The following is an 11,161-nucleotide window of genomic DNA, read 5'->3' on the forward strand; positions in this document are numbered from 1 at the left end:
TCTTACAGTTGTTGTTCAGATGAGGTTCAAGAAAGTGATAACCTCTTGGTTATAAACATCTTAAAGGGCTCCATTTCTACTATTCCGTGGAAAATTTCGGCTATTATGAATGATTGTCGGTTCCTCTCTCAGTTGTTTGAGGAGATCATCTTTATTCACGCCCTCAGAGAAGCCAATGCCGTCGCTAACTGTTTAGCCACCTTAGGCTCTTCTTCAGAGTCCTTTTGTTTCTGGCAAGATGTTCCTCCTTGTATTCTGAATCCTTTGTACGTTGATGTTTCTGGAACGTTGTTCCTTCGGTAATAAATTTTATTTATCACAAAAAAAACAATAAGACAAAATGGTATAAAAATTCAAAAAATTTCCTAAAATCAAAAGAGCAGTCTGGTTGCAAAAATAAATGATTTCCAATCTAAACCTCTTGGTGTCCTAAATGAAGACAAACCAATTGGATGGAAAAGAGATGATAAAGAGTTCGACGATTACCCTACTTGGATTCTTAACATTTTAATTTGTTTAGGAGAGAGAGAGAGGATCTAATGTGCCCATGAAAGACAATTCAAATACCTTACATTGATACATCAAGCTTTTATAATATCATCATCTCATTTTCTTACCAAAACTGTAATACAAGCTAGTAGCAAGCATTTTCTGTTCAACCCCTCCCCCCTCCCCAAAAGAAAAAATAAATACAAAAATAAAAACTAATGAAGAGAAAGGGATAGATCTGACCTGCAATATCCTCTTTAATCAGATCAGAATAAGGCATTCTAATCAACAGATTAACCAAACCAGTGGGCTTAATCCAAAAAACCTAAAGCCCACTTATAGATACCCAATAATGCCCTAATTGATATATACATTTCCAATATTAAATATAAAAAAAAAAAATTAAAAATAAATAAAAAAAAAAAACCCAAAAGAGAAAAAAGAGGCAAAAGTAGAGTAGCTCTATTCCACAATTTGGCTAAATCAAGCTTGGTAATGGCTTATTCATGCTACCAATGAAGCATTTTCTTCTTTATGGACTGCCTTCTTATCAACTGAAATGATTTTCCTTTTTAGATCCAAATCCTCCACTGGTTTCTCGCCTGTGGATTTCAAAGGCAAATCAATCGAAATCTGGCGATTTGAAGCCAACATCAATAGCTCAGACTCATCCAGACCTTTAACTGGCCCCAGACTACATCGGTCAGTCCCATGTTTTGCCAATGCATCCTTAAATTTCTTGATCTAAGAAGGCAAAAAATAGGGAAAGCTAAGCTTAGATTGCAGAAATATTTAAAACCCATCAAATAAATATTCGGAAACAAAACGCCTTAATTCATAGGAGATGATTGTACGTCTTACAGTTGCGTTGGTGCAGCTGAAGCTACAGAGACGACCCTCTGCTCCTCTGTAAAATCGGAAGAAGGGGAGTACATGGACTTTGAGACTTTGACACACCGTTTTGAGCTCTTCGTAATTGACTTTGAGAAACAGGGCATTTGGGTTCGACTCAGCAAGCAGGCAAACCTGAAGAAAATGAAGCCACAGACACAAATTTCATCAAAAAAAATTCAAAATTTTTAGAGCAAGAAAAGAACTTTATGATGACTTCTCTATTGTTCTCTGTAAAAGTCTTGATTCGGCAAAAGCAATTACCTTGGGATGTAAGGCTTTGCAACCTCCACAACCAGGGGAGTAAAAATCGACTATAACAAGCCTATCTCCCGCATTCGACAGTGCATCGACGAGTTCTTGTCCCGATTTAATCTCTACCATGTTGGGTTTGGGGGTTTTCTCCCACCATCTCATAGCTCGGCTGACACCGACTAATGCCTGTGCTTGAAATTAGAGAATAAAAAATGGAATTAGTTCTAAGATTGATCCTGCAACAAGATTCTTCAGAAAATAAATAATCTAGATGTAAATTAAACCAAGTCTCTGTATGATGAATTGATTACTGGCATCAAGAAAGTGCTAAAAACAAGCAAGAATTATGCGAAATTAAGTATAAAATCTCTCTGATCTTTTGACCCCAAAAAATAACTATAAATTCTTCTTCGGAAGAACAACTCGATCTACAGAGGAAGTCCTTTACTTAAAATGGACGAGAAGAAACGAAACTCAGAGAGAGCAATGAAAGTTGTAAAAGAAGGGAAAATTTTGAAATTACTTCATAACCCAGAAAGTAGAACTCCTTAGGAATAAATTGGCAGAGAAAAATAGAGAAGAAGAAGACGCAGCAGTAGAACTTACATTGACAGAGAACTTTGAAGTGCCTATGGGAGTCCAATCGTCCAAAGCCCTCTTATCTGAAACACACACTTGTGTTCCTTTAAATTTGCTCTTCAAAGCCGGGAGATTTGAGGGTTTTGAGTATATAAACTGCAAAGAACCCATAGTGGGACAAAAACGAACCCTATTTGTTTTCAATTCAATATGATTCGACCCATGAACAGAGAAACCATTCCTCAGAGAAGACGCCATAGCTATATACTAAAAACCAAAGAGGTCAACCAAAGTTCGAACGACAATCAAAAACCAAGAATCCAAAACCCAAGGGAATCACTGAAACATCAACCCACTTCTCGTTTTCAATCAAAACCAGTGCTTCTAGACTTGAACGGAGTTGTAACGAATTCAACTTCAGAAAATTGAAACCAGAAAAAAAAACCCACAAAAACCCAACTTATCTCGTTTGACCCAAACGGTTTCTTTTTCACGAACGCAAGCGAAATATAAAATACTGTGTTTTGACAGTTTCAAGTCGGAAAAGGGAGGGGCTCTGTTCTTCCTTCAAAAAGGGCGGAGAAGACGAGAAGAAGATGGATATGGAGTGTGGAAGGAGGGGTGGGTCTTTTAATATGTTTTAAAATTTATCCATATTTGATCCTTGTTGACAACGAAGTTGATCTCTCTCTCTCTCTCTGTCTGTTTCTGCTGCTTCAACCTGTCCTTTTTCCCTGTTTTCTATCAGGGAATTTTGGCAGTTAGCCTTAGCTGTTTCATGAAACGGCTAAACCGCGTCGCTGACTGTTTCGATCAGTTTTTTGTATTAACGGAAGTTTTGAACTGGATAACGATTAAGGTTATCGGTAACGGTCTCGGACATGACACCGATACTGTATGTATCAGGCGGTCAGGCCATATGCTGATACGATACGGATACTTTAGAACCATGGTAATGAGGGGAAATCTGGGCCGCACATGTGGAATAATCACCTTGTTTAAGAAGCACTATACGGTAGTTTGTCTTTTAAGGCAGATCAAAATTAAAATTTATTCAAATACTTTTTTTCCTTCATTCTCCTTGAAGAGCAAGTTTCTACCTCTCTTTCTCCTCGGTAGCCCATGTCCGCTCTGGAAAAAAGATTGCTCCCCACATGGGGATGGGTGGGGAAAGATTTGAACCCTTCATGGGTGTGTGGGACCTATCTCTAGGATGTGGGATCCACGCACCATGGAGGGGTCGGATCTGTCCCCACCCGTCCCCATGTGGGGAGCTGATCTAGACCTGTTCGCTCTTTCCATCATCTCCCTCTCCCTCACCCTAGGCCCTATCTTTTGCAATCTCCCCTCCCTATCTCCTCCTCCTTCACCCTTTGTTATGTGTCAAAATGGTGTTCGATCAAGTGTATGGGTATTCGATTGGGTCAGTCTAATATGAGATAGGTTGAACTTGACTTGATTTAACGTGCTCCATCAGTTCTAGAGCTTTTAACGTATCGATCAAGTACCTAACACCATCCTCCCATTAGCATTTCCCTCCCCTTGTATCCCTCTCCCTCCCATCCCTAGATGGGTAAACCCCCATGCCCCACTTCCCCACCACCCTATTAATGAGAGAGAGAATTGTAGGGGGCTAGGGAGAGACATAAAGGGAGTTGTAGGGGTGAGAGAGAGGGAGTTGCACTTGGCGGGGAGAAGAAGAAAGGGAATTGTAGAGGTAGAGAAAGCTGCAAGGGCGTGGGAGGGGATTGGGAGGGAGTGCAAGAGAGAATGCAAACATGAAGATTTATGTGGTTCGGTAATATTACTTGCATCCTCGGTGAGATGAAATCCACTATTATTGGAGAATAGGGTTACAGTTGCTCATCCTCATACCTCTCATATTGACTACAGAGAAAGAACCGTCGTTACAAATATAGTAAAACCTTATACAGATAATTTATCGAAATACTCATATAACCCTAAAAAAAATTTACTTGAGGTTGTTGCTACTGAACACCTAGATGGACCCACCAGTTTATCGAAGCCTCATTAATGAAGATAACATGCAATGTGGGCCGATTCCTCTAGGCCTCAAGTCCTTGGGACCGATGGCCATTTGAAATCATCCCGTTAATGCAAGCGACAAATAATAAGATATTGTACCCCAACAAAAGAGAGAGATAGAGAAGCCAAAATTAATGGAAATATTTATTTGAAAACATTATGAAAATAGTTGGCGTCCTTTGAACCATTAAGGCAGGTATACACTAGCATCTCTATGCCTATCTCTCTCTTTCTCACATGAAATGACCTTACTGTCCTTCTCTGGAAGATCCTATACAACTTGCTCAGAAAACCATTTTCCTTTCTCCTTTTTACATCTCAAAAAAAAAATCAAAAGATTTTCATCATTTTGATTGTTGAACTTAGGTTCCTCCGACACACTATGTGAATTTTCATTTGAGTGAATTAGTCAATATTTTAAAAAGAGGTTGTTGGATCAAATCTTCCTTAAGATTTGTATTCTCATTAGTCCAACATCAACTAAAAAGTCCGACAGCAGCCAAGAACATGTGAATAACATCCTTTGTTAGTCTACTGTATGTTGCATGCATTTTGATTTTTTGACAAATTAACAATTTGACAATGGTCCCCAAAATATTCTCCCCCTACACTTTCACTCTTACATGAATAGTTTTAGATGATTCGTACCCCCCCCCCCCAAAAAAAAGAAAAAAGTTTTAGATGACTCAGGCCTGACTGAGTAAACATGAATATAATGTTTTTTATTTAAAAAAAAAAAAAAAAAAACACTCATGACGGCAATGTGTAGATTTCTATGCACACCCTTTCACATCAGGCACAGCCGCACACTCTTTCACATCCCAAATGGACCTCACACCCCCCTCTCCTTAATAAATGTACCCTATATTAGACGATTTGTCACCCTCTCTTCCTATGGGTACAAAATAGCACTCTCATGTCTTATGAAACCCTCTCCCTGATGTTCCTTCATTAGTCATCAATATAACATAATTGGACTCGAGAATAATTCAAAATCTAAGTCTATTTTATCAATTCAAATATTTGGTAAAAAACGGGACTATGGAAAAAAAAAATAAAAAATAAGAGGGTGGGTTAGAATTAGATTCTTTTTTTTCTTTTTTAAAATTCTTTTAATTTTTATTTAAATTTTGAATAAATTATAAAACTGTCAAATTAAATTGTGCAGCTCTTGATTTACTCCCAAAATATTCTCAAGGATAGATATTTTCGACCCAAGTTGTCTAATTCTTGAATTATTCACAATCATGACCTCTAAACAAACACAATTTTTTTTCCTGAAAATTCATCGACTGTGTTTGATATGTATTCTAGGTCAATTTCACATTTTCAAACAATAAACTCAACTATTTTTATCATTCGAGAATATGAAATCGACTCAGAATACATACCAAACGTAGCCATCAACTCATCATCCATAAGACCACAAATTTGACATCATATTATCATATAAGTCTCTTTTTTTTTTATTTATTTTTTATGGTAAACTATCATTTTAGCCTTATAGTGTTAGGTTTTTCCACTTCCCTTCCCCAAGACCTAAGTTTAGCTAGTGTTTGGATAATTGGATCTTTCCTATTTGTTTGGTAGCTGGGGGTTCAATTACCAGTCCATATCCCCATCGGCAGCCGCCTCGTCTCAAGTAATGAGTAAGCCGAGATGATCTACCTACTCTCATCAATTTAATTTCTCATTATGATACTAATTATCTTCTCAAGACCTAATTTCTGGCATTAAAACTGCCGGAAACCACTCTGGTAGCCCATCGTTTCATGTGATTAAAAGTACAGAAGCATTTTATTTATGAGATAAATATGCATACCCCCCCTAAGTGGATCAAAAAGGACAGATGCACCCCTAATTGTCTGACAATTTCACCTAGAGCCTTCAAAATTCCAGTATACATCTCTAATTCACAAGATAAGGCCATTTTGGTCCATTCATTTAAATTCAAATGAAAACTATTAACTGGACGATTGTGAAAGGACAATTATACCCTTTAATAAAAACAAAAAATTGAAACAAGAAAAACGAATTTTTAAAATACCCAAAATACCCTCCCTCATTGCCCTTTCATCTTTTCATCTTTTCGCTCTCACTTTCCGTTTCACGATCGAGACGCTGTAACCTAACTGGAGCTCAGCCAGTGGCGTCCCCCCCTCTCTTTCATCTTGTCTCTTCACCCTTCAAGGACATTCCCATATCCCTAAACTGTACTTGGAGGTTTGGAGTTCGATCTCTGTAACGATAAAATTGGTGGAGGTTTGGACATCGCCGGCTCTGCTACTTGCCGGAGACGAAGAACAGAGACATTCCTATATCTCTTCCTTTTTGGATATTGATTTCGATTGTTGTGGCTCCGACAGAAAAGTCCTTTCCGCTTCATCTTCCTTTTCGGATATTGATTTCGATTGTCCTCCAAAAGAACAACTGCATCGATGCCCTAAGAATCCAGACAAAAGGTTGAACACAAGAAAGATAAAGACGAAGAGTGGAAGTGCTAGAGTTCTTATAGATTGATTTTAATTAGTTTTTATTTGAATCTAGAGTGAGTTAATTTCCCTTTTCAGAATTCAGATTATTGGCCCCAAAGATGGAATGATGGAATTTGTATCATATTGTTCTTTCTTTCCGAAATTCCATTTCCGGCAGGTCTGCTCAACATATGGACCTCCGGTCTCCTTCCTTTTAAACTGTATATTACTTTTCTTTGTTTGTTTATTTATTTAGTTGAATCTGTTTTTATTTGGTGATTGAAAGAAGACATCTATCGATTGTTCGTCTATTGATTGATGAAGTGATCACAGATTTCGAAAGGGGTTGGATTTTGGAATTGAATTCCCAAGCCCAAAAAGAATATAAATTTCTTTTTTCAGAAATTTTGAAAATTCCTGAACAGATGTGATTTGATGATCAGTGACAGGGCTAGGGCTAAGGATACTATGAGGTTAGTACTTTCAAGCACAAGAATAGAATCACCACTCACCCTAAGGGTGAAGAGAGAAGATGAAAGAGAGGGGGGGGTGGGGGGGAGGCCATGGCTGAGCTCCAGTTAGGTTACAGCGTCTCGATCGTGAAAGGGAAAGTGAGAGAGAAAAGATGAAAAGATGAAAGGAAAATAAGGGAGGGTATTTTGGGTATTTTAGGTATTTTACAAATTCATTTTTCTTGTTTCATTTTCTTTTTTTATTAAAGGGTATAATTGTCCTTTCACTGTCGTCCAGTTAGTAGTTTCCGTTTGAATTCAACGGAATGGACCATGTCCAAAATGGCTTTGTCATGTGAATTAAGGATGTATACTGGAATTTCGAGGGGTCCAAGTGGAATTGTCAGACAATTAGGGGTGCATCTGTGCTTTTTGGTCCACTTAGGGGGTATGCGTATTTATCCCTTTATTTATTGAATTCCTAAGTAGGGCTAATTTCGTATAATATGAAATTTCTAACACGTGGTCACCATAGGATAATATCCTTATAGTGTAGAATATCCAATAGATACGTAACCGTTGTTCTGTATTCATAATCTTGGATATCTAATTAAATAAAAATATATAAGTAATATAATAAACTTACAAAATTTAAAATATTTGATTGGGAAAAAGATCTCTACTTCGTGGTGTTTCCTATGCCCTCTCACAGGGCACTGTGAGATGACGTCTTTGCCCCCTAAGTAGATATCCAGATGTGTTCACCCATTGGCCCAGATGCTTGTGTAGAGAGTAGAGATCATGCGACCAAGTAGAGATCTCTTATCTTATTTGAATACTCTTAAAATATTGTTACTTATCTTTGAAGTGAATATTAAAACCTTACATACTATTTGTTGAAAGATGATCGGATTAGATGCTAGTCTGGTGTCCAACTCAATTCTTATTCATATATACTCTAGTGAAGGCATATTAGTCTACTTAGATGTCACTATATTCTTAGGGAGAGGCTTCTCTGAGCTTGCGGCAAAGGGTAATGCAAAAAATGAGGGACATCATTTCATGTAGAGAGAGAGAGAGAGAGAGAGAGAGAGACTCTACTTTGATTTAAGTTTCCCTTGGAAACAATATTAAGATCGAAGTTTCAATGACACCGAGTCATCGCACAGATAAAGATTCTAATCAAGAGATCGAGTCTGGTAGATTGTGGATCAAGGAAGGTGTTAACACCTCAGTTCATCCCTTTAAACTGAACATCATATTTCTTTAGTATTTTCATCATTAAATTATAGGGGCGCCGTTCTTTCTGCCGCAGCGCAGCCTGCGCCCGGCACATGGGGGTGGGCGCAATGACTACCTTGCTCCCCTGCACAGACTGCCCATGTGCCTGGGTGCAGGCTGCACTGCGGCATAGAGAACATTCTCCTTAAATTATAATATATCTTGCTTTTAAGGAAAGTGTTAAACAAGAAAAAAAAAAAGAAAAGAGATAAGAAACAAATTTCTATCCAATTACACTATAATACAAAAGTTAGAGAATATAATCATACAAAAAGTACCCTAAACTACTGTTTGTTAATTAGTAACAAATCATAAAATAACATGAAGAAAAAAAAAATTTTAATTCATGCATAATGAAAAAAACCCTAAATTCTTATAATGCATGTATGCATAAATATTCAAATAAAATTGAGATAAAATCTATAAAAAAAAATAAGAATGATGGACGAATCATAAGGTCAATATCAAACACTTAAAAACCAATCTCTCTATCAATACTGGACTAAAATATTTGAGAAATTCACATAAAACAAAACCTAACATAAAGAACACAAAACCTGAAAAAACAATACATATATATAAACAATCAAAAAAAATAAAAATAAATAGTAAAATCATCAGAAATTAAACTCATGGATTTCCGGCATATCATCATTGTTCTATTAGGGACAATAATGATAAATCAATAGTAACAATGGAAGTTCTCTCAGTATAGCAAACCAAATTCAATTAAACCAAAGCCAAAAGAAAGAAGACTTAGTGAGGAAGAAAAGTCTAGAAGAGAGAGAAGTAAGCTATGGGGCAAGCTAAGCTCAAGCGTGAGAGAGCTCAAGTCTTTACAACTACGAAAGGTCTCTATCTGCAAACTTCTAATTAAAGTCTCTTTGCTCTCTCTTAATAGGTTTCTCTTAACGTGTGATGCACCCTATTATTATAATATTGGATGTTGCCAACGATTGTGGTGACATCCTTAATCTAAGATATTCCTCAAGATTCCTAAGGTCTTAAGAGAGATAAGGCGGTTATGGCTCATTAATGACAAAAATGATGGTAGGCTCATATTTGAAAAATCCTTATCTTGTAATTGACCAAAATTCAATTGGTTGTTTTTATCAAGTCCCTTTGGGACTAGTAAGTCTTAAGTGTCGTCGTAGGCTGGTTATTGAATCGGTGAGGGATAAAAATCCGCAGCAGTACCGTCAGGTGTGCAGTGCACATCTTGCGGCACAGTAGAGGCCATGTGTGTCATATGTGCAATGTGACCTCTGTAGTGCCGCAAGATGTACACCGCACATCTGCTAGTATTGCAAAAGATCCTGATCCGTATGCGAGGAATCGTAAGACTAAAGCCTATCCAAACAATGGAAATTATGAATTCAAGAGTCCAAGTTTCTACAACTACCTATAAATTGAAGTCGAAAGGGAATCTTCCGATGTGCAATATTCTTCAATGTAAACAATTGGTCTGTTGACCTCTCGACCACATCGATAGATTCTCTTTTTATTTCGGCCCAAGCCAATTATTTCTGCTGGCTTGGGCTGACTTTAGGGTTTATGCTAAAGTGCTAAACGGAGTATTTTAAAATGGGATGAAAAGGAAGAATCATTTTGATCGAACGAACAATGGGACCCAAAAGACAATAAATAAATAAATATAATCTTTGTGAAATAATTGTAAAATTAATCAAGGCCTTATCAAACCATTTTTAATACTTGAAATTAAATCATCATAAAATTATAAAACTAAACCGAATTCAAGGTAATAATTGCTATGGTCAAACCCGCAAGGGCATCTAAGCATGGTTTTAGTGCACGTTGTCGGAACTCAATCAATCTAGAAATCGATATGGGAGATTGGTATTGACCGTATCAAATAAATTTGCTCATGATTACGATATTGGCACGGTATTGATCAGTCACTTAAAAAACCAGTATATATATATCATCCGATACAATACCAATACCTTAAACCATACTTCTAAGGTCATTTTAGGGCATTTTCTTTTAAGTTCCTCATAAAGATTCATGATATTACTAGGGTCAAGGGACTTCCAATGCTATAAATATAGGTTTCCGCAATGTCTCGAAATTATCTATTCATAATTATTTTTTTTCGCTAAAGGTCAGCAAAATTGTATTAAAAAAGAAACGAAATATGTACAAGGAATGGCTGAAAAGGAACTAAGAGTTACCAGCAATCCAAGGGATTCTGGCAAACATACAAGCTAGAAGATTATTGAAGTCTATAGTTTGGCCGCCCAAGAGCTTCCCAGTTAACAGCATTTGTAATTAGGCTAGGAGCTGTGTTCCAAGAAGTTGTAGTTTTCCTCTTAGCTGCCAAGTTTGCAAGCGCATTAGCTGGAGATTTCGCCTCTCTGTAGCAGTGAGTGACTCGCCATTGAATGGAATCCAAGAACGGCTTTGCTACCCACCATTCTTGCATGAGATACCAGGGATAGTTGCCAGTGAGAATGGTCGCAACTGCTGCCTGAGAGTCACTTTCAATCCAAAGCTTCTCTGGCATCAAAGTGCAGGCGAGCCTCATGCCTGTAAGGAAGGCGCCCAATTCAGCCCTGTAGTTTGAACCCGTCCCAAGGTATGCTGCGAAGCAATGAATTACAGCTCCATTATGGTTCCTAAAAATGCCACCTGCTCCAAATGAGCCTGGGTTTCCTAAAGAGGACCCGTCAATAT

General features: G+C 37.5%; 1 protein-coding gene across 1 annotated transcript; it reads right to left on the reverse strand.

The window, feature by feature from the left end:
* Nucleotides 1-925: 925 nt before the first annotated feature.
* LOC122653886 (thioredoxin-like 1-2, chloroplastic) lies at nucleotides 926-2,623 on the reverse strand. The gene is made up of 5 exons (XM_043847842.1): nucleotides 2,596-2,623; nucleotides 2,242-2,544; nucleotides 1,645-1,821; nucleotides 1,351-1,515; nucleotides 926-1,233 (listed from the first exon to the last, which is right to left on the reverse strand). The coding sequence occupies exons 2-5, from the start codon at nucleotides 2,470-2,472 to the stop codon at nucleotides 994-996; spliced, it is 813 nt and encodes a 270-aa protein (XP_043703777.1). The 5' UTR covers nucleotides 2,473-2,544; nucleotides 2,596-2,623; the 3' UTR covers nucleotides 926-993.
* Between the last annotated feature and the right edge of the window lie 8,538 nt (nucleotides 2,624-11,161).

The sequence above is a fragment of the Telopea speciosissima genome, chromosome 3, assembly GCF_018873765.1.
Source record: "Telopea speciosissima isolate NSW1024214 ecotype Mountain lineage chromosome 3, Tspe_v1, whole genome shotgun sequence".
Taxonomy (NCBI): Eukaryota; Viridiplantae; Streptophyta; class Magnoliopsida; order Proteales; family Proteaceae; genus Telopea; species Telopea speciosissima.

Excerpts from the sequence above, each read along its gene's own strand:
- LOC122653886 (XM_043847842.1), bottom strand. The coding sequence starts at position 2,472 with ATGGCGTCTTCTCTGAGGAATGGTTTCTCTGTTCATGGGTCGAATCAT. Across the intron at positions 1,516-1,644 it reads GCAAAGCCTTACATCCCAAG|GTTTGCCTGCTTGCTGAGTC; the intron begins GTAATTGCTTTT and ends CATTTTCTTCAG. Across the intron at positions 1,234-1,350 it reads TCAGCTGCACCAACGCAACT|ATCAAGAAATTTAAGGATGC; the intron begins GTAAGACGTACA and ends TTGCCTTCTTAG.